We start from the raw sequence: 25,771 nt of genomic DNA, 5'->3' as shown, positions 1-25,771 counted from the left end.
GAGGTGTTCTAGATCAATGACTCGCGGATTTTTTTAACGAGCTGCCCACACTACCTCATATAATTATGGTCAGTGCTCCGGAGACGTGTTGTCTAAATTTTAATTTTAGTATTATAAATATTTTAATGTTAATTTAATTTTAACACCCATTGATATAATTTAAATCACGATTTTATTATGCCCACAAGCAGCTAAAAGCTGAAAACTTTCAATAGCATCAGATGCCAATTTTCCGCCTTCCATATGTTACCAACTTATCTACTTGTGCCTTGTTATGGAAGGTAAATAGTTACAAATATGAATCTCGCCATGTAATGCTTGCGTAAAGATACTCGTATGCATAAAATATTAAAGAAAACGTTTGGATGTGGAATGGCCTTCAACGTCTAGCTAAGCGTGATGTAAAATTCGCACAGTAAAATCAATGATAAAGTCATCATTAAAAATAGCCAATACTGTTCACTGCTTACTGCATTAAAGGCGCTAGTCGATCTTCTCCGGTGCTCTCGTAACCTGTGTGCTTATATCCTGTTCCGATTTTACACAATCAAGCAGGGAAAGTAAACCCAAATCGTGCATGGACAATAACAAAACAAACAGTGAATATGAAAGTGATATTACCAAGCTCTCGTCATCCTGGTTCATCTTTTTCTCCGCATGGTTCCCGTGGAACACCCGCGGCTACGCCACGGCTACTGTCCAGGTAAGGGACCACACTGCACCATCGCACGTCACAACAACACACCACATTCCATCACTGCATCCGCGTCCAACATATGATCGGTACAGACGTCACACGCTTTCTCACAGAACACAAGGTTATGTTCGCGGAGTCCCGAGCGCTACACTAAACATCGAATTAACAGTGTACACTGATTTGAATTTTTTGATGATTAGTTTCGATCGTCGCGTGTGAAGGGAATGCGATAGTGACGCATGTCGCATGTATGTAATGGCTTTCGCGCACGAAGCAACTGAGTGAAGCGGAGTGGGGCGTCGTGGCAACGCGGGCGCAAGCTCCACGTAACGGCACGAGCCCCCGCCGCGCGCCGCGACCCCGGCGGACCTGCCCTCTCGCACCTTGCCGCCGCCGCCGGCCTGCGCCGGCCCTGCGGGCGCTGCGCTGCCGCCGCGCTGCCTCCGCTTGCTCCATCAGCTCCTCCTGCATACTAAATCGATATGAATGGGTGCAATTTTATTGATAACAATACTGATTGTTCTTATAAGGAAGCGGTACCTAAACAATGAGAGGGTACATTTAAGATGTTGATTGTTCAATACTATTCAATCATCATCATCATTTTAGCCTTCAGTCGCCCACTGCAGAGTATGCTCTGCGGCCTTCTCTTATCCCGGTCCTGGCTAGTCTCATCCAAAAGTGCCCCGCGATTTTTCGAACGTCATCCACCCAACGAGCATACCATTCAATACTAATACTATTCAATAGGTACTATAGGTAGGTACTTATGTACGAATATATCTTCTTAACAGTTAGTATTAAATAGCACTAGTACTAGTCGTAATTGAACTTAATTCATGGTATTTAACAAGTATGTTTTTTTTTTGTATTGTATTAATTAAGTTTAGGATGTTATTAAATCTGGTTCCCCTCATCTGGCATAATATTGTTAGTCAGAAATACACTTCGCATAACATGAATGTTAGTTTTGCATAAATATTACTTGGCATTGCTATTACTATGCATACAATACATTTTGCAGCATATTATTTAGCAGAAGATTACTCTTGCCGAGTTTAGTTTATCATAATTTTATGTACCATATAATCATCCTGCAGCATACTGGTCTTTTATTATGGCATAGGTAATGATTTTTTCTGCTAGCAGAAAAGTAGGTGAGGTACGTTAAGTAAGAACTGCTGTGGCCCAAAAACATTAAACCTGTGCCATAAAACGAACGGGTGCCAGAAAAGTAGGTTAGGTTAGAACTGCGACCTCATACAAAAACGAACGGCTACCAGAAAAGTAGGTTAGGTTAGGTTAGAACTGCGACCTCATACAAAAACGAACGGCTACCAGAAAAGTAGGTTAGGTTAGGTTAGAACTGCGACCTCATACAAAAACGAACGGCTACCAGAAAAGTAGGTTAGGTTAGAACTGCGACCTCCTCCGACAAAAACGAACAATTGGCAACAATAAATAAAACACTTTATATTATGGATGGTATAGAAAGGATCGTAATCTCTTATGGCAGAATTGTTGTAAAAGTGACCGCGTTAAGCTTTAAATAATAGTTCCTAATCTCTCCGGTGGCGCTAGTTAGGCTCTGGGACATGAGTATAACACATGAATCTAGTATAACTGGATCGGTCATGAGGAGTGGGGGAAAATGACCGAACGGGATAGTCTTATGTATCTTTCAGTAGGAGTAGCAGAGAAAGCGCTGTTATTGTTTGTCCTTGTCATAGTTTCACTTTTCCACCGCTGCCACAACCGAGGTTGTGGCAAACAAATAAGTACGTGACATGTCATGTTTGTCCGTTGCTTGTTTAATTATCGTTGTTTTGTATGAAATTGTGCTTTCTCTTATGAAATATAGTGATGGTTAGCGTTTTGAATGCTTGAACTTTGATAAAATACTGGTGAATTGTTCTGTAATCGGCTGTAATAGCCGCTCTGAGCAAAAATATGAGATCATAACGTTTCACACGTAAGTACGGTATTTTACACCTTCCTCTTAACGCAATATGTGAGAATAACATCGTAAAATTACGTTACACTCAAAGCAATGTAGAATCAAACGATTTCAATAAAAATATCACAATTATTTACGCAAATTAACAAAACATTATTTGTAAAATTATCCGCCCAAATTACGTAGGTAGGTAAGAGTCTGAGGTCAGCCATTTTAAAACTTCTTCTTAATTTAGCTGCATAACAATCATGTTAGGGATACCAGATGAAAATATCATAATTTTATGGGTAATTTTGACCTCGAAGTTTTTTCGCACTTCTAATTCCAAAAAATAAATAAACAAATGTTGTGAAGATTAAATGTGGTGTACATTAATTGGTGTGATTGCGATTTGTGATTTCTTTAAATTAAAACCCATAATACATTTTATTTTACGTTTTATTTACTAAACATGTTTAGTTTTGTACCACCTGCGCGAATTATAGGAGGTATTTCATTGTTTATACGCCTAAAAAGAACGGCCCATTGACATTTTATTTAACAATTTTTTAATACCGTCAAACAAGCTAACTTTGCCTCCAGGGTAATCGCCCCAACGTGATATCAAATATTGGGGTAATTTTTACCAATATGGTATCCCCACGTTTATGACGTCATCTATGTCTATCCCTTACGGGCGCACGCGTATAGCTGGTCTATGTAATGCTAGGTCTATGGTATAACATGAACCATATAAGGCAACAAATAACCCGACCAAATTACGTAGGTTGTTTTTGGTAGTATTTCGGTGTATGGTGGCGCCGCCTAATTACTGTTTTTTGATGGACACTTTTCATACATAGACATTTGGCTCCTTTATACAGTCTCCATGCTTTATATCATAATATTTTTTATTTACCCATGCTATCCATATGCTATCCCATGTATGTATCACACAGTAATGTAAGTGATTGAAGTGATCTATCTGATTAACTTTAATTCATCTTGATAACTTTATGCCACGTAATTATTACGCAATATATTTATCTGCGAAATTAAAATTTGCTCAAAACAATATTATGATCATCAAGAGTATGCCAAAATATGGTTTGGGATTTTAAAACTGCGAATGATACTATGCGAAAGGTAAATAAGGTAATTCTGCCAAGTAACATTAGGCAATACAGAAATATGTGAAATATGTCAAAAAACTTTCTGCAACACAATAGGGAACCCAAAGAGTAAAGTAAGAGGGAACCTATTAAATCTGATAGTTGTGGCCCTTGACCTTGAAATAAGACAAGCAAAACTGTTGAGTTTGAAGATTCGGTAATATAGCAGTTAATTTCAGTTAAATTAATTAAGTATCTATGAATTAATTATAAGTTATAAAATTAATTTATTATTAGTTGGTAGATAGTTAAAAGAAGAATAATCCTGAAATACATAGTTCGTGCATATACAGTCCATACATAGTTCGTGCATATACAGCAGATGAATCATGTTACAGCTCATTGGACACATTCATTATTTTTCACTGGCGGTGCGTTAAAAAACATATCGCTCATATATCGGAAATAAATGTTATATTATATATAGCCACATATTAACTCAGGAACATGAATCTAGTATAACTGGATCGGTCATGAGGAGTGGGGGAAAATGAACGAACGGGATAGTCTTATGTATCTTTCAGTAGGAGTAGCAGAGAAAGCGCTGTTATTGTTTGTCCTTGTCATAGTTTCACTTTTCCACCGCTGCCACAACCGAGGTTGTGGCAAACAAATAAGTACGTGACATGTCATGTTTGTTCGTTGCTTGTTTAATTATCGTTGTTTTGTATGAAATTGTGCTTTCTCTTATGAAATATAGTGATGGTTAGCGTTTTGAATGCTTGAACTGATAAATTTTTTTTTTAAATACTGGTGAATTGTTCTGTAATCGGCTGTAATAGCCGCTCTGAGCAAAAATATGAGAACATAAGCTTTCACACGTAAGTACGGTATTTTACACCTTCCTCTTAACGCAATATGTGAGAATAACATCGTAAAATTACGTTACACTCAAAGCAATGTAGAATCAAACGATTTCAATAAAAATATCACAATTATTTACGCAAATTAACAAAACATTATTTGTAAAATTATCCGCCCAAATTACGTAGGTAGGTAAGAGTCTGAGGTCAGCCATTTTAAAACTTCTTCTTAATTTAGCTGCATAACAATCATGTTAGGGATACCAGATGAAAATATCATAATTTTATGGGTAATTTTGACCTCGAAGTTTTTTCGTACTTCTAATTCCAAAAAATAAATAAACAAATGTTGTGAAGATTAAATGTGGTGTACATTAATTGGTGTGATTGCGATTTGTGATTACTTTAAATTAAAACCCATAATACATTTTATTTTACGTTTTATTTACTAAACATGTTTAGTTTTGTACCACCTGCGCGAATTATAGGAGGTATTTAATTGTTCATATGCCTAAAAAGAACGGCCCATTGACATTTTATTCAACAATTTTAATACCGTCAAACAAGCTAACTTTGCCTCCAGGGTAATCGCCCCAACGTGATATCAAATATTGCGGTAATTTTTACCAATATGGTATCCCCACGTTTATGACGTCATCTATGTCTATCCCTTACGGGCGCACGCGGTAGGCCGCATCTATAGAAAATATACTAGATACTAGATCTATGTTCATTCCAATCTCATTCCATTCGTTCGTTCATTCGTACCTTTGTGTTTCGTGTCATCAGTCATAGCAATAGCAGTTTTACAGTCGGTTGTCATTGTCAATTTCGATAAAATTCGCCTATTCGTGTTCGTGTCCGCTATCCACATTAGGTGGCACACTTCATTCGGTGTTTACTCCACGAGCCTTGAATTTTACGTGGCAGTTGTACTAAATATAAGATACGACTTCTACAGAAGCCGCCCGCGCCAGAGTTGAGATAAATTTAGGTTAAGCTAGATTTTCTACCTACAAAACCTTAAATAAAATCTCAATAAACATTAAGTGTCTCATGAGATATATTTAGTACCTATATTGACATGACCAGTACAGTGGATGATGGTGCTGAAGATACAGCTAGAAATTATTTAAAAGATGATGCCGGTGATGGTGATAACTCTGAAAACAATGGAACAGCGCCACCGGCTTCTCTGACTCAAGGCGAGGAGCATGCTTCAGTCGTGGCGGCACATTACAATCACCTTGAAGAGAAGGGACTGAAGGAAAGGTTTAACTCTCCTATATTTTACTTGAGAAATTTTAACAATTGGGTGAAAAGTGTTCTTATACAAGAATATACTGATAAAATAAGGGAAAAAGATTATGGAAGACCATTAAGAGTTCTCGACATTTGCTGTGGAAAAGGCGGTGATTTAAGTAAATGGCAGAAAGCTAGAGTAGAACGTGTAGTGTTTGCAGACATTGCTGAGGTTTCAGTGCAACAGTGCCAGACGCGCTACGAAGACCTGCGGCGCCGCTGTGGGCGGCTCTTTGCCGCGGAGTTCATCGCTGCAGACTGCACCAAAGATACTTTGAGGGACAAGTACTGTGACCCATCAATCAGTTTTGATGTTGTCAGCTGTCAATTTGGACTACATTATAGTTTTGAGAGTTTAGCACAAGCTCGTAGAATGCTGACCAACATATCTGAGTGCTTGAAACCTGATGGGTATTTTTTTGGAACTATTCCTAATGCTTATGAAATAGTGTCACGAGCACAGAAATCACCTGATGGAGCTTTTGGAAACAAAATCTACAATATTAAACTGCTGTTTGACCCGAAGGAAGGCTATCCATTATTCGGAGCCAAATATGACTTTCATTTGGAAGGAGTAGTAGACTGTCCTGAGTTCCTGGTCAATTTTCAATTGTTTGTTAAACTTGCTGCAGAGTATGGTTTAGAACTTGTTTACAGCGCTGGGCTTGCAGGTTTTTATAAAGACCATTGTGAAAAATACAAAACACTGATGAACAGAATCATGTGTTTTGAATGTTATCCTGCACCATCCGGCAAAGAACTTATTGGAGAAGAGACTGATTATAAACATGCTAAAGAACATTTGGAACAAATGGAGAAGCCTGAGAGAGATATGATTGGGACTATGAGCCAGAGGGAATGGGAAGCTGCAAGTAAGTAATGGCTGCCAGTCTGATAACTCATTAGCTATGTATACCTATTTGGTTGCCTTCTTAGCAAAGTAGTAAAATATTTGAATCTAGATAAATGGAAATAGTGTTAATAAAGGATAATTATTAAGATAAATATAAAACAAATAAGTGATTGGTTGTTACCTGGATAACTTATTTATTTCACTAGACTTAAAACTCTAACTTATATCTGTTTTGTTTGTTACAGCTATCTACATGGCATTTGCATTCAAAAAACTGAAGAGTACTTGGGATGCCAATGGAAAACCAGTGTATAGCAAAAGTTCAGCAGATCAATCAAAAAATAAATGACCAAAAGTTATGCATTGACCTAATTCGGCATTGATATGTAATGATTTGTCATCTTATTCTACTCATTTGATTTCTTGAAAACGCCTACCTTATCTGAGTTAAATTTAAATATCATAAATAAGCAAAATATTAATTAACTAGATATTGATTATTTAACATTCAAAACATGGTGATATTAGGTATATGGTGCTACTAAGATCATCAGTGCCTGACATGAGAACAATTATAATATGATTTTTTTTTTGTAAAAATAAGCTTCTCCACTACCATTATTATTATACTCAAATAAGTATATCAGAAGGCAGAAATTGGTAAATCTAAAGCTATTATAACATTGTTTACTTAGATATGAGATAAAAAAAATGTATTGTATTGTATACGGAGCCATATCATGCGGAAAGTACTACTTTTCCGCACTAGTGCTTTTTGTTTTCAATTTTTTAATAATTAAACTTATTTGACATTATGTTTTTTTTATTTACTCGCACAATGCATAGTAAAACATTGTATGATACACGTGCGTAAAGATGATTTCCGACTCGTATTCCTTTATACACTCGCTCGCTTTGCTCGCTCGTGAATAAAATTCCACTTGTCGGAAATCATACACTTTCCGCACTTGTTGCGTAAATAGCTATTATATGTGACCAGTTGTAGGTTAGTTCTGCAATTATAATAAATGAATTGATACCCTAAATACCTCAAGTTTAAGTTTTTTACACGAAACCGTAGCGTGGCCATTTCATTCGGTGCTTATTTTTACAAAGTAAGCTGTAGTTAAAATTAGCAAACACAATTTAAGGAAAAGGATACAATTCAACCCACATATAAATACAGGTTACAGGTTGTTTTTTTTTTATTACATGCAATAATTTACCGGCTGAATGTATACAAAGTATCAACATCATTCCGGCCAAAATGTATGAAACAGCCAATTTTTTTCGCGATTCCCAGTTTGGCCCATAGTAAAATTTGTTCAGTATGACCTATATAATCACACCGTAAATTATTGCAGCGAATAAAGAAACACCCTGTATATCAATAAAATAAAGTGTGTAAACAAAATCATAAGTAAATAAAGAGCCCTCCACACTCGCGCGCGAATCACGGCGCGCCCCGCGAACGCGAGTGTGGAGTCGATTTCGCTGATCTGCAACGCGCGCTCTACACTCGCGGCTTCGCGCCGCGATTCGCGCACGAGTGTGAAGTGGGCTCTAGATTTACATTCGCGGCTCGTCTCGCCTGGAGCTCGTAGAGCTAAGGATTACACTCGCCTCGTGTCTCGGCCACAGCTGATAAGCTCGTCGAATTTTAAACACAAACGGCACGAATGAGGGCTATCGTTTTTTTGCTCACCAGTTGGCGCCTCTGTTGATGGTGGTCCAGTGGGTCCAAAAGACTAAAGAACAGCTGTCAGCATGCTGTCAGTCATTGAAGTGACATTTGACATTTCGAACTATGGAAAAGACCACCATCTACACTAGCGCCCCTAGCGGCGAATTCATACGCGTTAGCCCTCATTACAGCCGGACGCGCATGTAAAGGGCCCTCCACACTCGCGTTCGCGGCTTCGCGCACGAGTGTGGAGGGACCTTAAACAGCAAGCGCGAGCCTCTGAACTTTTTAGTCCGGTTTACAATCGCGTCCGAGCCACGAGCCAAGACGCGAGTGTAAACGAGTCATTCACCTGAAGTTGCACTCGCTTGTTTCAATGACCGGCTGGGGCGCATGCGCATTCGTCATTTCACTACACTTAGAATTTGCGCTGTCTGTTGGCTCGGCCGCACTTCTCATGTAATCTCTCTCATTATTCGGGCCAACGTTGAGTATACGTAGGCAAAATGAGTGTCGAAAACCCTGTTAGCGAGAATGATTGTGAGTCAGTAAGTATTCAAATCATTTCCAATTATTAATCTAGATCATGTTGTTAAGTTATTGGTGCCTATTATGCCGTAGATTATCTTATTTACTGGTGGACACGACCCGTGAAGCAAAATTTTCTAAGTCCCAATATGGCGTCAACGACTAAGTCCCCGAAGAGCGAAGCGTCGGTTTATAAAATTTACTAAAAAATGTATTATACTTATCATTAGAGAGAACTCTTGTTTTAATGAATACATAAGAATTTATTATTCGTTTTTTTTCAGTGCTTTAGTATACATGTCAAGAAATTCGCTTATTTTATTCGCAGGGAAAAGTAAATGGTAATAAAACTGAACACGTGAACGGTATCCACAACGGATATAGTAGTTCCGAGAAGAACAAAAGCAGCCATAAGTCATCGAGCAAGGACAAGCATCGCGACAAGGACCGCGACCACAAGGGCTCGAAGCACAGCAGCAGTTCTGGCAGGTTAGTTTTCTAGAAAGTTCGTAACACGCTGTTCTATAACTACGTAGGAACTCATTATCATCGCTTTTTTAATTTATAGAGACAAAGATAAAGAGAAGCACTCCAGCAGTAAGAGCCACAGCAGCTCCCATAAGTCCTCAAGCAAAGACAAAGACCGAAGTGATAAAGAGCACAAAGATCGCAGTGAAAAAGAACGTAAAGATCGCAGTGAAAAAGATAAAGAACGCAGTGAAAAAGATAAAGAACGCAGTGACAAGGATCGTAAAGACAAGGACAGGGAGCGCAGTGACAAGGACAAACACCGCAGTGATAAGGACAAACATAGGGATAAAGACAGAAGTGACAAGGACCGGAGCGACCGGGATAAAGATAAGCACAAGAGTAGCAGCAGCAATGGTGAAAAGAAATCATCATCCTCATCTAAAGACAAGGATCGGGAGCACAAGAGCTCCTCTTCATCAAAAGATAAAGACAAGGAGCACAAATCAAGGGACAAAGATCGTGACCGTGAAAAGGACCGACACAGAAGTGACAAAGACAAGCACCGCAGCGACAAAGACAAACATCGCAGTAGTAAAGATAAAGACAAGCATAGGTAAGTTTCATTTTATTTCTACATACATATTTTTGGATGAAATAATAATGAAAAATGTAGTTGATACAACCTATTTGCCAGCATCTGGACATGAAAAGTCCCTCTTTATTAAATGATGGTTCAAAATTTAATTCATAAATTAGACCAAGAGAAGTCTGCAGCAATTTTGATAGCACATGCAGTGCTAGTGTTATTTTAGCGTCAAACTTCTATGTTATAAATTATGACGTATAAATAACAAACACACTTGCACTGTGTGTGTGTTATCAAGTGGTTTTTTGGATACCCTTAATATTTGAAACTCTTTTTTGTAAAATTAATTTATCTTGGTATACATTATCTGTGGCGTCATATGACAGTTTATGTTGCATGTCAACTAGCAAAAAATTCCAGATAGTAGAATATACATTCATTTTTAGTTATCTACAACAATGACAAATTTATATGTGTTAAAATGGTTAGAAGAAATAGAATTTAGGTATTGATAATTCATCATAATTGTCACTATGGTTATTAACTCATTTCTTTGTTGTAATCTATGTTACATGTAGTAACTGTACATTTTCTTCCTAGTTCTAGCAAAGACAAAAAGAGTAGCAGTGAGAAACATGAAAAAATTAAGTCTGAACCAGAGACTGAAGATCCCTTGAAGATTGAGCCAATGCAGGTATAAGATATTACTAGTTGTTTGTTGCTAGTTTAGGGGTCGGCATACTTTTACAGTACAAATCGACAGTTTTAGGAATCTCAAATAGACGCAATAATAGATTTCAGTTGTCTAAGTCCTATAAAGCAGCATTTCCCAAACTATTGGTTGTGAGCACTATTGAGTAGGTCCTAAAATTACTAGGGAATCTGAGTGTTACCAATAATATTTTATGCCCCTTTTTAATTCATTTATTGCATCTATTTTTAAGGCTGCCAAGAGGTGGGTCCTGAGTTTGGCAGTTTTGGTTAGTTGGGTCGGAGCCCAGTCAACTTTGGGAACTACTGCTATAAAGTGATATTCATGTGGGTTTCAAAGAGTTGCATGTGACCCCTGTGCTAGTTAATTACTGCTTATTTTACTGTATCTTGTTATTTATACTTTCCCAATTAACTATAAATTCTTCAATTTTTGTTTTTTTTTTACTAGTTTGATGAACCTGAATTAAAAAGTGAAGTTAAAGAAGAGCAAGAAAGTGATGATGGGTATGATGCCGGTGCTGTCAACAACACAACTGCCTCGTCTTGCGACTATTCACTGTCCCAGTTCAAGGATGAGCCTCTGTCGGAGCTGCCTCCCGAGGAGGAGAGTGAGGAAGACGCTCCACTAGTAAGTTAATGCCTTTTCACATAGTATGGGGGCTAAATTTTACCTACAGATGTAGTGCACAATCCTGACCATCTTATTTTCTCGGAAACGTACGTATTTTTCACGCTACTTCAGTCAACCTCAGTACTTTTTGTACATAACTAGCATAACACGTTCATACGTTTCCGTGAAAATACGATGGTAAAGGATTATGCACTACATCTGTACAGATCACTTCCTTACTATACTTGAAACTGGAATTCAAGACCAAATAAAACTACGACAGATATGTCACTGTCAAAGCTGTCACCGTCAAGTTAACATTTTAGGTTTCGCCAACCTTTTTCTAATATGCAAATTTATATTGGTTGGCCATCATTTATAAAAAAAGGTTTTTGTCAAAAAAAATGCAACTTTTGTCACCGAATGCACTTTGTTTTCAACAGTCAACTAACATCGAGACGAGTATTCGTAGACTAGACTAGTCCTTTGTCTCACAAAACTTAACAAAAAACAAAAACTCGACAAGGCAGAAATAACCACGGACCAAAAAAAACATTCCAACACGCGGAACAGACGTCTGTCGAGTGAGATTGAGAAACCATGGAGTTACGGCCGGTTGTCGATAAATATGGCGGCGATAACAATCATAAAGCGAGTTAGACACTATTATTTTGCGATTTTGTTTATTAGCTACAGTCGCCATCAGATATATCAGAGCGCCCGAGGTGCTCAAAATATCTGAGCACGCACTCTAACGCCTTGACAATAGAGGCGTGTTCAGATATTTGTGAGCACCTTGGCCGCTCCGATATATCTGATGGCGACTGTACATGTATGTAATATAATAAATTTACATCTGAGTTCGTTATTAACTTATTTGTAAATTATGTGTTACAAGGACAGTCAAGGGCATAAATATATATACATGCCCATGCCCAAAGTTTCAAAAATATGTGTGCCTTATTAATATGTGTGTACCTTAGGCAATAAAAAATAGAATAGAATATTATTTATGTAAAAAGAAGTAAATAAAATTACGTCTTTAAATCATATAATTCTAATTACCAATAAATAAATTATCTTAGCATGTTTTTTTTTAAAGGGAATATACTATTGTACACACATTTTATTGCAGTCGTAGTTTTTTTGGTCTTGAATTCCAGTTTCGAGTAGAGGATATATTAAAAATAGGTTGGTCACGACACTTTGATGCTCCTGCCTGTACCTACCTACAAACTTAATATAAGAATGGTTCATATGTTTATGACCTGTAGACACCAAAATAAAAAAACTACCACAATTTTGCTGCACAGTGGGGCGGATGTTGGTATATCGGTAAAGTACTTAACATGGAAGAGAGCGTCTATGTGTGGTGACTACTCTTCATAACTTCAGAGGTCATTATAGAGAGGATTGTGAATCCTATACTGGCGCATTGGATTCGCCAAGTTATAGGTTTTCGTAAATTTAGAAAATAGGTTATGTATATATAGTTGTAGTATCATGTACAAATTTAACATTAGTTCTTAAGTTATACTAACAAAATATGGATGTAAATCTGAAATAAATGTATTCAATTCAATAACCACTTCATTAGTGAGTCTGGCAGGTAGAGTCATATATGCAGTACCCAATGGGGTTGGCAACTGTCAAAGGTTTGCAGAGATGGCGCCATCATAGCTTGCCCCTTTTTCTATGAGATTTGGGTTAAAGGGCTGGCATTCAGGGCATTAAAAAAACAAAAATTTGACACAATTCTAGGGATTGACAGGGCAAGCTATGCTGGCGCCATCTGCTAATTATGTCGACCGGCCAACCCAATTAGCATAAGTCCATGACGTAGCAACCAACAGGTACCATAACCTTCTGAGACCCAGTATACAAATTTTTGTACATATTCTCTCCTTTGAAGTTTTATTGTGTAACAAAGGGTTCCAAATTAATAATCTGCTTGGTTAGCGTAAAAGACGCTAGAGTTGTTTCTAGGTCTGCTGTATGTTAGATTACTCCTTGATAAGTCTAGTAGTACTCCTTGATTACTGATAAATCAATTATTTTTACACAGTCAGCGCGCATGGCACCTAAACGTCGGGCCCCCAGTGAGAGTGACGATGATACTCCATTGACCATGCGGAAAAAAATTAAGAAGAAAAAAATTAAAAAAGGTATGTTTTATATCTTATTTTGAAATAATTTGGTTTAGTCTTCCATTTATATTCCTGATTATTTTTCTTATTTTTTGATGTGACTATTGGTCATAGCTCAATCAGATTCAATACTGACATGTAAATTGACTATAATAAACAATGGCTTACTACTCTGTGAAGTCACTAATTGATTATGTATTGATTATTACAAAATGACATGTAGACTTTTTTAACTCTATCAAATCTTAATTTTGTTATTTTCTCAAAACAGAATCTGGTTATGATGAGGAGATGTCAGAAGATGAACCAAAACCAAAAAAGAAAGCCAAGTCAAAGCCAGTTAAAGTTAAAGCTGAGCCTGAAGAGAGCGCCAGTCCCACCAAGCGGAAAAAGAAGCAAGAAGAGGAAGGAGAAGTCTGGAAATGGTGAGTAATATTATCAATAACTGCATTCTGACAAAGGAACAATACCTAAGAGCTCCACAGTAGCGTCTTTCGAGCGTCGTCGTCTAGACAACTGGGTGCTGCTCGACGCAACGTTGGTGCAACTGCCCGGCGACGTCATTTTCCATAGCTGAATGGGGTGGTTCTTAGGCTTTCTTTAAAATAGTGTCAGTCAAAAAATTCGAGTACTTATCTACCTTCACTTTGTGATTTAGGTACAAATAAAAAGCGTATGTCACCACCCCAAAATCTAATCAGGCTCGGTAATTTTGGCCTACATGGAACGCGGCGCAAACATAAATATCTAAATACATTCTCCGTAGGCAGGCGGGCTGTCGATCACGTGTCGCATTCATTCAGCCAGTTCCCTGAAGTTGGGGCTGCAGGTCACTGTCCCGGCGGCATTCCCATACTATTCTCCTCAAATCTTCTTGTTTTCCTGCAGAACAGGACATCTTTAAGTTCGACATCCTTTAGTTCATTCTCTTTCAGCGTGTCTCTACCGAATATATTATATCGCGATGCCGCATACATAATACACTCTGCTAGTAAGTGAAAGCTAGTCTCCTCCTTACCACAATGTGGACAGGAGGCGTCTCTGCTAATTTCCATTATCTTAAGGTGTCTGTTGAGAGTGTTATGACCTGTAATACCACCCGGTAAATCGGGGTCCTCATTTCTATCCCGCATCATAACGGAAAGATAAGTCGCAACAAGCTAACCTCGTCAGCATCGTCTCTTGTAGCAATACATGCTGAAACGACAATGACGAAAATAAAACCTTGAATATTCACCAAAACTATTAGTGTGGCGGATACTTTTGGCGCATTGCTTATTCTATCCCTATACTATTGCAGCTACAAATACACTGGTAAAATCATTAATACCTTCCTTTTTGGTTTTGCCGTAATTGACGAAAAAATTATACAAATGTTCTTGATCCTTACAGTACCGAAGGAGGCCATCTATGTAATATTTTGGTAACTAAAAGCAGTATATATATAGTTTCTAGATGGCGCCACAGTGTCGTGTCAATGTGACAATCACTTTTTAGGTTATGTTAGGTTATGTCTTTAGACATGACGCTTTTTAGTATACGTATCAGTTTAATTACATTTTATCGGTGTACATTGTCTAAATCGAAACATATTGTTTTGCGGCAACTCCGGAGTCGGAGACTAAAGTGTGTAGTTATTGTTAGTAGATTAATTGTTTTTGTTATTGATTTACATGAAGCTCAAACATTAACTTAATATCTCTTTCATTTGCTAAGGTGGGAGGAAGAAAAGAAGGATGACGGAACTAAATGGAAGTTTTTGGAACACAAGGGACCATTGTTTGCACCGGAATATGAGCCTCTGCCCGAAAATGTAAAGTTCCGCTACGATGGCAAAGTGATCAGACTGTCCGAGATCGCAGAGGAGGTGGCCGGGTTCTACGCGCGCATGTTAGACCACGACTACACCACCAAGTCTGTGTTCAACAACAACTTCTTTGCTGATTGGCGTAAAGTGATGACCCATGAAGAAACCAAGTTAATTAAAGATCTCTCCAAATGTGATTTTAAAGAAATGCAAGTATACTTCCAGAGTTTATCTGAAAAAAATAAAAACCGCACCAAGGAAGAGAAGGCAGCATTAAAAGCTAAAAATGAGGAAATTCAAAAAGAATATGGATTCTGCACAATAGATGGACATAAAGAGAAAATTGGCAATTTCAGAATAGAACCTCCGGGCCTTTTTAGAGGGCGCGGAGAGCATCCGAAAATGGGTATGTTAAAGCGACGAGTTATGCCAGAAGATGTGCTTATAAATTGTTCTAAAGACAGTAAAATACCCAAGCCGCCTACAGGTCATAAATGGAAGGAAGTCCGACACGACAACACAGTTACATGGTTAGCATCATGGACAGAAAATGTGCAGGGCCAAGCAAAGTATGTTATGCTGAATCCTAGTTCAAAGTTGAAAGGTGAAAAGGATTGGCAAAAATATGAAACTGCGAGGAAGCTGCATAAGTGTATTGATAAAATCAGAGACACATATCGCAATGATTGGAAAGCTAAGGAAATGCGCGTCCGTCAAAGAGCCGTGGCGCTCTATTTCATTGATCGACTTGCATTGAGAGCTGGTAATGAAAAGGATGATGATCAGGCAGATACTGTCGGTTGTTGCTCACTGCGTGTAGAACACATTCAATTGTTTAAGGAAAAAGATGGCAAAGAACATGTGGTCGTATTTGATTTCCTAGGTAAAGATTCCATTAGGTACTATAACGAGGTGCCAGTAGAAAAACGCGTATTTAAGAATGTCGAATTATTCATGGAAAACAAAAAAGACAGTGATGACCTGTTTGACAGGCTCAACACGCAGACGCTAAATGAACATCTTAAAGATTTGATGCCGGGACTAACTGCTAAAGTGTTCCGTACCTACAATGCATCTATAACATTACAAAATCAATTGGATGAGCTTACTGATGGTGACGCGTCATTACCAGAGAAGATATTGGCGTACAACCGCGCCAACAGAGCTGTGGCCGTGTTGTGTAACCATCAACGTGCTGTACCTAAGGGTATGTAAATTCAGCATTGTGAATCCTATTGTTATAACTTTTTGCGTTATTTGCTACATGCCTTATAAAATAACGTAACTGATGATATGAATTTCCCAATTTTCTGTATCTTGGTTTTACAGTTTAGACAGGTTATTCCCACTAGTTACCATCAAGTTGTTACCATTAGTAACTACTGGGACCACAAACTCGGTTTGGTGGCAACTACTGGAAATTATTTTCCAGTAGTTACCACTGGTACAAGGTAGGATTTTTTTTTCCCAGTTACCACCAAAAAATTTTTTACAGTGTAATAGCAGTATAAATATAGTGCTTTAAAAAAAAATTGTTTCAGTAAACTGCCTTAAGTGATCAAAAATATTAAAACAGTTTAACCGGTACAAGTGCAAAAACTAAAATATATGTAAGGATAAATTTAATCATCCGTTTAGATTATTTTTCAAGTGTATTATAATAATAATAATTTGTTTTAGTATTTTTTATCATTTTCAAGGCAGTTTACTGAAATGAAACACAGATTTATCATAATTTATACATTTTGGCTGGTCTTATGTTGATATTTGTATCGGTCAATTTATTTTGCGACTTCGGTATTGGTTCCATAGTAAAAGTTGTTGAGTATGAGATCATACTCACCCCGTAAATTATTGCAGGTGACTATAAAAAAACAACCTGTATTTATAGGTACTGTTTTTATTAGTATTGAACTCTAACAAAATTTTTGTGGTAACTACTAGGAATAAAAATTCCCACGTTTTACAAGTGGTAAAAAAAAACCACAAGTAGTTACTACTGGTAACAACTTGGTGGAAACTAGTGGTAACCGTTTAGATTGTTATTAATTTTTTATGTTGTTTTAGGTCACTCTAAGTCAATGGAAGCGTTAAAAGAAAAGATTCAAGTGAAGCGTGATCAGGTTGATGAGGCAGAGGAAGAATGCCGGGACGCCGCAAAGGCCGCCAAACGCGGATCAGCCAAGGAGAGAATTAACCACGACAAGAAGAAAAAGGCTCTTGAACGTCTGAAGGAACAACTGAAGAAACTAGAGCTTCAGGAAACCGATCGTGATGAAAACAAAACTATTGCACTTGGAACTTCTAAGCTCAACTATCTCGATCCACGTATTTCTGTGGCTTGGTAAGTATTAAACATAAAAGTTACCTTACGCACGAACGGTTCGAAATCTTTGTCTAAAACATTATTATAAATTACAGGTGCAAGAAGCATGGCGTGCCGATTGAGAAGATCTACAACAAGACTCAGCGCGACAAGTTCCGCTGGGCGATCGACATGGCCGGCCCTGAATACGTTTTCTAGGTACATGTAATGCATTATTGAACATGTGTTAGCTTCAACCTGCACAAATGCAGCTCGTCAAGTCCATTAGGAAGGCTATGAGTTGAAAAGGGTTCACAGTTTCAATCAACCTGCAAGCGTCCCAATTTTTTACGTACCCTTTTATGAACTATATTGACCATAAAAATTAAGTGTGTTGTTTTTGTAGTGTTCCTACAGTTTTGGACCCGAAATATCGAAATATTGTTCCTCATAAAAAGGATCCAAATTAGAAGTCTGATTCTAATTTATTTTATTTAGAAACATTAGTTTCAACATTATTTTTAGTATAGGCTTAGATAATTTAATATTATATACCTTCTTGCAATCTGTTATCATATGTATATCTTAGATTTTCAATATTTTGTATTTAAAAAATACGCCTTTTATTGGTGTGTAATAAGTTTCAAGACAGGATAGACTAGTGATTATTCAAACAAAAAAGTGAGTAAGGCAGTTGAAAGACTTTGTATTTTTTTATCATAATAACGAAAAGCTGTGAATGAAGTAATAGTTTTAAATGCTTTCGTACTTTTAATTATTGAAGAGCGAAATGATTTAAGACTATTACTATTATATAGAGACATGTATATCAAAATTATCAGCGTGATAAAAACGTCAATGCATTGTGTATGAAGATTACGTACTTTGGTTGGTGTATTGAAACTATCTATCTACTTAATATGTAACTATTTAATGATATGTAATAGGTAAATTTAGCGTACGTGCTTTTAGAGTTAATAGATAGATTACATCAGTCGGAGTTAAGGATAATCTTCATGTGTGTGTACAGTCAAAGGTAAAAACAGTTGTTTTATATTTTGACGAAATGTAACCATCTCACCTGTGATAAGGCCAACTATTCACTGCTGAAGGGGGCCGTTTAAATATTACGTAACGCAATTTTCGTAGATTTTTGCCCCCGTGATTATATGTATGTATTTTATTTAATAGAACAAAAATACATTGTTACGTAAACGTACGTACGTTGTTCCAAACCCCCCGCCCCTGTAACGCATCGTAAGTTCGATTACATAATTGCGTTACGTAATATTTAAACGCCCCCTGAAGATGATAATCATATGTGAACATGCACTATGTGCAGTAGTTATAATTATTATCAGGGAAATACATTGTGTATTTTATTTTTATATGAAGATCGAATACAGTGGCAGAACAAAGCCGGCAATCAATGTTACGAAAGGTACAATGTTATAAATACAATTGTAATATTACCTACTTGTGTGTCTTGTAAATAGAACATTTTTACCATGTCATGCGAATGTAAAATGAGATTATCACAAATAAATAAAACATTGACTCTAGGAACAATTACTTTTATTTTAGTTGCAATTTATAAGCTAACCCCCACCCTCGTCGTCTCGAAAGAAGTCAACGTCCTCCATACCTCCCGGCATATACGTCAGACCAGATTCGTCTTTGTGAAGCAAATTATATCCTTTTCCGTATCCTGGAAAAAGAAAGTATTGATTAATTATTGACAGAGCTTAGGGAAAGTCTCCGTTTCAGCTTGGGCAAAAATGCTTTCGTCGCAATTCTCAACCGTTTTTTGTTAAAAATTAGATATTGAACTGTTCATTTTATCAGTTAATTACACAATTTAGACAAACCTATTTGTTTCATAAGTTTCGTCGTCGCATTTCTCAAGTGTAGAGGTATGGGCGGCAACGGTCCTTTCGCTTCTGTAAGAGAGTGTTGGCAGCGTTTCATGGCCTCGTACACCTCCCTGCTCTTGGGCGCCCGCGCCAGCCGCACCGCGCACTGCACCAGCAGCACGTCGGCCTCCGGCATGCCCACGTGCTGGCAGCCTTGCAGGCACGATACGGCTTCCACTATGGCATTCTGGTCAGCCAAACCTGTAAAAGACAACATGCAACTCTATCATGGTAGTTAATGAGCTTTGGTCTATAATGAGACTGACCAGTAGACTGATGGCATTCCGTCTTTAAAGAATCCTTGTTACACTTTTAGTATTTTTTTATGATATAGGAGGCAAACGAGCAGACGGATCACCTGATGATAAGCGATTACCGCCGCCCATGGACACCCGCAACACCAGAGGGGCTGTAAGTGCGTTGCCGGCCTTTAAGATGGGAGTACGCTCTTTTCTTAAAGGTTTAAAGGTCGTATCGGTCCGGAAATACCGCAGGCGACAGTTCATTCCACAGTTTAGCTGTGCGAGGCAGGAAGTTTCTGGAGAAACGTAATCCAAAACCAATGTCTTCGCCTTTGTGGAAGCTTTATTCGGGACACCCCAATTTTTGCAATGGAAAGCGAGCTTTGTATTCCACCATTAAATTTTAGAAGAACCTATTTAAGTGACAAATACTTCCTGAAACTTTCTTCTAGAACATCTGACTATTTGAGAAAACAATTAGAAATATTAGATATTGGCGCAAAAACCAACTTCCACTGTTAATTGAAAGTTTCAAAAAGTACTCCAACCTACCTATGTCAAAATCTGAAATTTTGCCCCAATTTTTGCTTTCCTCTGATATTAAAACACTCCCATGGGATAAAATCATAATTCATACAGTGAGCACTATCAATGAACCTAAAGCTCAACTACCCATTCACGACCTGAAGCAACGTACTGAAGATATGATAGACGTACAGTTCATAGACCACATTCAAATTTACACTGACGGGTCCAAAACTAGACACGGTTCTAGTTGCGCGTTTTACGATGAGGCTGCGGATTTTGGGGCCAAATTTCTTATTGAAAATTCATGTATACCCATAATGAACTGATAGCAATTAATGAAGCTGTACACTACATAGAATCGACAACATACCGTAAAATTGTAATCTTTACAGACTCGAAGAGCAGTCTACAACATTTGTTGGGAAGTGCTAAGGGCGGTAGTGTCGGTAGATACGAAACTTACCTCATTATTAAATGTATCCATAGATTGATACGTTACGGGGTTGAAGTTCGTTTACAGTGGATTCCTTCACATGTGGGCGTCAGGGGTAACGAGGCAGCAGACTCACTTGCATCTGAGGCTCTACAGAACGGCATACCTCTCGATACGGTACCACACTATACTGATCATCTTCCAAAAGTAAAAACCGACAATTACAGTAAATTTAAATCCTATTTCAATCATCATCTTCCTTCACCATCTTAAATCCTATTTCAATGAGTGCTCAAAAAACAAGGGTATCTGGTACAGGACCATTGTAGACGAACCACCGCGCATACCTTGGTTTGCCTCTCGAAACCTCAACAGAAAAGAATTAGTTATCTGCTTTCGAACCCGAACTTATCACATCCCACTCAACAAATTTAACTTCATAATGAAAAAAAGAGACGACCCAAACTGTACACGGTGCGAGAGAGAGGAGGACCACTTAGTTCTCGAGTGCAAAATCAACGAACAATCTAGGTTGGATCTCTTAAAAGAAACTCGGTGCTCTGCGGGGGATCTTCTCTTCTTCTTCCATCAAATCTTAAGCTCAGGGTTCACTACAGAATATAGTGGTAGATTTATAAGTTTTATCATACAGTCATTGGACCTTAGATTCGAATATTATAGAAACACTCCTCAAGTACTTCCAATTGTTTAAGTAACCTCTAAAGTTTAAGTAACAATGTTATTATTTTTAAGCCGACTTAATCATAAGATGTATGGCTTATAAAATAAATAAGATCAAAAAAAAAAAACGCACGGTTGAGGACTGCCAACCATCTAAGTGGTGAAGATGGTAATATTGTCGCGTAGGGCGATGGCGAAAAGAAGCGGCAGGGCTTAATCCAAACAATTCCTCGGAGCACTCCCCCGATAGAAAATGCAGAGCGAGGATCTCTACGCAGCGCCAAGGAGTCAAACCGATCCGAAATACGCTGGCAGTCGACAATTCGAGTCGCTCTTCGTTGGATGCGGTCCAGAGGGAGAAGCTGGTATTGGGGTGCCCTAGTAAAACCCTTAAGAGCAATAGGTGATGTCATGTCATGGTCATGAGTATCATACTCATGATTATTTTTCAAGTCTAATGGTCGGTTGCACCAAACCGTCAGTCTCCGTTAAAGCGTTCGCTAAATATTATTGTATGGGAATTTTCATAGTACTCTGTTGAGTGATGTTGATCAGTTTGTTAATTGTGGTTGGTGGCCCTAAGCTTCAGCGGTTATTTTCTGCTTAGGTATTGTAAAGATGTCGAGTTGTTGTGGGTAATTTAATTCACACATTTAATTTTCAACCTTAACACTAGTAAAATAAATTCGATATTTAAAACACGACACACGTCCATAAAGTGCTCCACCGTTCAGCATAAATCCGCGCTGATATCGCTCGCGCGCGAGATCATGGTCGCCGTGACCATGTGGCCTGTATACTAACCAATATTTTCGCAATATTCGCCGTCGTCCTGTAAAGTGCTGCGTTGTCGTTGCTCGCACGGGTGTACTTGTGGATCGCGGACATCATGTTCGCCGTAGCTATGTGGCCTGTACCCACCAACATCTTCGCAGGCGACCCTGACGAGTCTCCTCGCGATGTAGAGCGGGTCCTCGCCGCCGTGCAGCGCGCGCGTCGTCCAGTAAAGTGCTGCGTTGTCGTCGCTCGCGCGGATGGACTTGTGGATGGCGGAGATCGTGTTGTAGTGCTCCTCGCCGTGGTGGTCGTACACCATGTGCGAACGCTGCGGAACAGGAATGGATGTTCAACAGTTATTTCGGGTTATATATCAACTTGGTATAATGGAAATGAAAGTTGATACTAATGGGGATGGAATAAGAATCTACTGTAGGTAGATATTTATCTCTATTAGGAAAAGTTATCCAGAGGGGCAGATACTTTTGGCACGTTGTTTCATCCGCTACTATAATTATGCTGACTGACATTTATGACTACCTGATACTGCCGGGTTGCGTAATCCATCGCAACCATAATGTGATTTGCAGTGTAGTGTAGTGTTTACTTTGAAAATATATTTTTATAATATGTATGCTAGTTTTAAGGTATCTGTTTATGGGCCAATAGTTGCCTGACAAAGATTTTCATTTCATTATGACAGGTTACCTATACACACTGGATTCGGAATGGCACGTCACGTAGCACTGTCACGCGTCACGCTCATACAGCGGAGCATCTTGCAGATACGCATAAGTGTGATAACCGCGTAAAAATCGTCTAGAGCGCCTTATTCGAGTAATGGTCTTCACATGGTCACAAAGGTCGAGCACATGGTACCTAAGGCTACAATTCGAGTGCCACAAATGCCAATTTACCTTGATACCATTCTTGATGTCGTCAAGCGTGAGCAGCGCGGGCCCGGCCTCGTGCACGCGCGTGGAGGCGGGCGCGCGCGCCGCCAGCGCCAGCTCCAGCGCGCCGAGCGCCACACGAGCGTCGCCGTCGCTCACCTCACCCAGCCAGCGGAGTGACGCGCGCTCTACTAGACACCTGCATATATCTTATTGTTGTTTATAATCTCTTTGGTCGTGTTGAGTTGGCAAGAAGTAATGCGGACAATCCATCACGCAAAGGGGCGCAATTTATGACTTCAAATTGCGAAAAACTAAGCCCGCAAAAACCTATAATCTGCCAAACCAATTTTGTATGTAGCATGGAAGGATAAAAAACTATATATATCCCTGTTTTGGGATGACGTTGATGATACTAGTAAGAAAGAGACAGTATGAATTAACTAGTCTAGCAGCAGAATGATAAGTAGTGATCGGTAAGAGTTAAAGGAATCTGTAAAGAAAAATTCAGCTGAAATCATTAATAACCCTAATAAGGTTAATATGAACCTTAATTGACTATCTCCTTTGAAATTGTTACTTTCATTTACTTTAACTCGACCACCCTGCCATGAAATTAAAACATTGTTACTGATCACTAATAATGATGATGAAGGTAGCTGTGTAAATGAGTAGGTGTCTCAGATGACATTTAGCCATCTAGTCATGCCTGGTATGCCTGAGTAATGTTGTAATGATGAATGTTTACATTTAAGTCCAAAGAGCAGTACAAATGGATATCATTCAACAATTTAATGAAATGAACATAATCAATGATAGTGATGGCTGATGTTTTTAATAGACAATAAAGTAACCAGTTTATTTACCTAGGTATATCACCATCTGTAGGACATTCAAAGTTACATTCTGTGTCCACCAGAACTGCATCTTTATTTTTCTCCACTGCTCTCTCTAGTATCAGCACCACATCTTCAACAGTTAGTTTTCCCATGACCACAACTTTACATCGGCTAAGCAGGGCATTGTTCAAACTGAATGAAGGGTTTTCAGTAGTTGCACCAATAAGCATTATAGTTCCATTTTCAACATGAGGCAGAAAACTGTCTTGCTGAAGCTTGTTAAATCTGAAACCCAATTTACAATTTGGTGTCACCTTTTAACTTTTATAGTAATTGCAAAAAGTTCATAATGTGTTTGTGTCATACACATTCCAAAGGCACATGGATTAGGTCAATATGCTTGTTAGAAAAAATATTATATCACCTACTGGCTTAGAGTTTAGACAATAAAGGCAATCACATACTGCTAACATGCATGTGGTGAAAAAATATTGTATAAGTTTGCTTAAACTGGATTAATAACTACTACTAGTTACTAGTCAGCAGTAGAACTAGTCATTGACTAGAAATCTTTTTTTTTTTTTAATAAAGTCAGTCATGAAGAAACAGATATTGGCAAAATAGTATCTAGTTATGATTCCTTCACACAATAAGATGAAGAATACTACAAAATGTACAATATAATAATAATATTAGGATCTTATTATAATTCTGACAATCCACACTTTTCCGCCAACTGTCAACTATGGTACAACACATGTTATGTTCAACATGTCTGTTACCTGTGAATTTCATCCATGAATAGAACAGTTTGTCTCTTAAACTGAGCTTCATTTTTGGCAACTTTGACCACTTCCTTGACATCATTGATACCAGACATTGTAGCAGACATCTTTACAAAACGCAAATTCTTCTGCTTTTTGCAGATTTGGGCAATCACATTAGCCATTGATGTCTAAAATAAAAATTATTACATACATTTTAATGAGTATACATACTCTACAGATAACAGTGTCATGATTAATTTTATTTACATCAACAAAATAAATATGAATAATAAGATATTTACCTTACCACAGCCAGGTGGTCCCCATAAAATCATATTCGGTATTTTGTTTTGTTCTAACATTGATCGCAGCATAGTGCCAGCACCAAATGACTCCTTGTGTCCGACAATATCATCCAAACTTAGAGGCCTCATTTGCTCAGCCAATGGGACACTCTTGCCTGTATTTTCTTCCTTACCATTGCTGTTAAGAGTAGAATTTGAAGGCTGAGGCTGAAAATAACAAAAAAGTTGTTAGTAGTGTTGTTTAGGACATGTAGAAATATTGCTCTACATTATTTTAAACTTACCTCCATATGTTTTGGTGGATTGTTGTTTATATTGTTCTCTGTCTTCAATCGCTTTTCTTTGGGAGAGATGCTGTTAAAAAAGGAACCCATTCTTTTTGCGGCACTTTTCTCAGGCTGTGTATTTAGAAACAAACATTTGTTAACATGATCTTCTATTTGGTCCTTTTTGAATTCTCGGTTGCATACTGGGCATGCTACAGAGCCATCCATAGTAACAGAATCTATGAGCACTGAAACATATCCTTTCTTGTGTAAATGTGATATATTATATGAAATTACTAGTAGAAACTTGTCGCAAATAACGCAAATTCGTCAAATTTGAGTAATTTGAACGGGAATTGGATTTTGACAGTGACATTTGAAAGAATGTTGCCAGTCAATTACGGTGCGTTCACAAATTTACAGAATACAGGATCAAGTTTTATAACACAGTACGTGAGTCTCGTAGTACCTTAAGTATGTACAATTTTTTTTTAGAATGCTATCCTAGGAAA

General features: G+C 38.1%; 4 protein-coding genes across 6 annotated transcripts in view; 2 read left to right on the top strand and 2 right to left on the bottom strand.

Annotated features, from left to right (window-relative positions):
• The window catches only part of LOC134740713 (ral guanine nucleotide dissociation stimulator), a 34,245-nt gene extending 33,340 nt beyond the window's left edge, over positions 1 to 905 (bottom strand). For both annotated transcript variants that reach the window (XM_063673294.1, XM_063673295.1), the window contains exon 1: positions 622 to 905. In XM_063673294.1, the coding sequence (XP_063529364.1) occupies positions 622 to 645 (24 nt within the window). In that variant the 5' untranslated portion in view covers positions 646 to 905. The remainder of the gene's footprint in view (positions 1 to 621) is intronic.
• Positions 906 to 5,389: 4,484 nt separating this feature from the next.
• LOC134740715 (mRNA cap guanine-N7 methyltransferase) lies at positions 5,390 to 7,578 on the top strand. Its single transcript, XM_063673296.1, has 2 exons — positions 5,390 to 6,782; positions 7,009 to 7,578. The coding sequence occupies exons 1-2, from the start codon at positions 5,693 to 5,695 to the stop codon at positions 7,110 to 7,112; spliced, it is 1,194 nt and encodes a 397-aa protein (XP_063529366.1). The 5' UTR covers positions 5,390 to 5,692; the 3' UTR covers positions 7,113 to 7,578.
• Positions 7,579 to 8,835: 1,257 nt separating this feature from the next.
• LOC134740719 (DNA topoisomerase I, mitochondrial) lies at positions 8,836 to 19,184 on the top strand. The gene is made up of 10 exons (XM_063673302.1): positions 8,836 to 8,995; positions 9,304 to 9,464; positions 9,544 to 10,059; positions 10,633 to 10,726; positions 11,195 to 11,374; positions 13,422 to 13,521; positions 13,775 to 13,928; positions 15,220 to 16,517; positions 17,378 to 17,654; positions 17,732 to 19,184. Exons 1-10 carry the CDS (start codon positions 8,954 to 8,956, stop codon positions 17,832 to 17,834), a joined length of 2,925 nt encoding a protein of 974 aa, XP_063529372.1. The 5' UTR covers positions 8,836 to 8,953; the 3' UTR covers positions 17,835 to 19,184.
• Positions 19,174 to 25,602, bottom strand: LOC134740721 (ATPase WRNIP1-like). 2 transcript variants are annotated; one of them, XM_063673304.1, is made up of 8 exons: positions 25,278 to 25,602; positions 24,991 to 25,200; positions 24,704 to 24,876; positions 23,949 to 24,206; positions 23,107 to 23,281; positions 22,217 to 22,517; positions 19,484 to 19,729; positions 19,174 to 19,323 (listed from the first exon to the last, which is right to left on the bottom strand). In XM_063673304.1, the coding sequence occupies exons 1-8, from the start codon at positions 25,485 to 25,487 to the stop codon at positions 19,214 to 19,216; spliced, it is 1,683 nt and encodes a 560-aa protein (XP_063529374.1). In that variant the 5' UTR covers positions 25,488 to 25,602; the 3' UTR covers positions 19,174 to 19,213. The 2 variants fall into 2 exon arrangements, with proteins under 2 accessions (XP_063529374.1, XP_063529375.1); XM_063673305.1 differs by having other exon boundaries at positions 22,334 to 22,517; positions 25,278 to 25,600.
• Positions 25,603 to 25,771: the final 169 nt, after the last annotated feature.

Source organism: Cydia strobilella, chromosome 4 (assembly GCF_947568885.1).
Source record: "Cydia strobilella chromosome 4, ilCydStro3.1, whole genome shotgun sequence".
NCBI lineage: Eukaryota > Metazoa > Arthropoda > Insecta > Lepidoptera > Tortricidae > Cydia > Cydia strobilella.
The sequence above is the reverse complement of the archived record's forward strand: the minus strand, read 5'-3'. Positions and strand labels throughout refer to the sequence as shown.

Bases quoted from the DNA above. Each gene is read 5' to 3' on its own strand.
- LOC134740721 (XM_063673304.1), bottom strand. From the start codon at position 25,487: ATGGATGGCTCTGTAGCATGCCCAGTATGCAACCGAGAATTCAAAAAG. The intron at 22,518-23,106 runs GTAAATTGGCAT...CCTGTTCCGCAG, and splicing joins ACATCAAGAATGGTATCAAG to CGTTCGCACATGGTGTACGA. The intron at 19,730-22,216 runs GTTAGTATACAG...TGTCTTTTACAG, and splicing joins CGAATATTGCGAAAATATTG to GTTTGGCTGACCAGAATGCC.
- LOC134740715 (XM_063673296.1), top strand. From the start codon at position 5,693: ATGACCAGTACAGTGGATGATGGTGCTGAAGATACAGCTAGAAATTAT. The intron at 6,783-7,008 runs GTAAGTAATGGC...TGTTTGTTACAG, and splicing joins GAGGGAATGGGAAGCTGCAA to CTATCTACATGGCATTTGCA.
- LOC134740719 (XM_063673302.1), top strand. From the start codon at position 8,954: ATGAGTGTCGAAAACCCTGTTAGCGAGAATGATTGTGAGTCA. The intron at 13,522-13,774 runs GTATGTTTTATA...TTCTCAAAACAG, and splicing joins GAAGAAAAAAATTAAAAAAG to AATCTGGTTATGATGAGGAG. The intron at 13,929-15,219 runs GTGAGTAATATT...TCATTTGCTAAG, and splicing joins GAAGGAGAAGTCTGGAAATG to GTGGGAGGAAGAAAAGAAGG.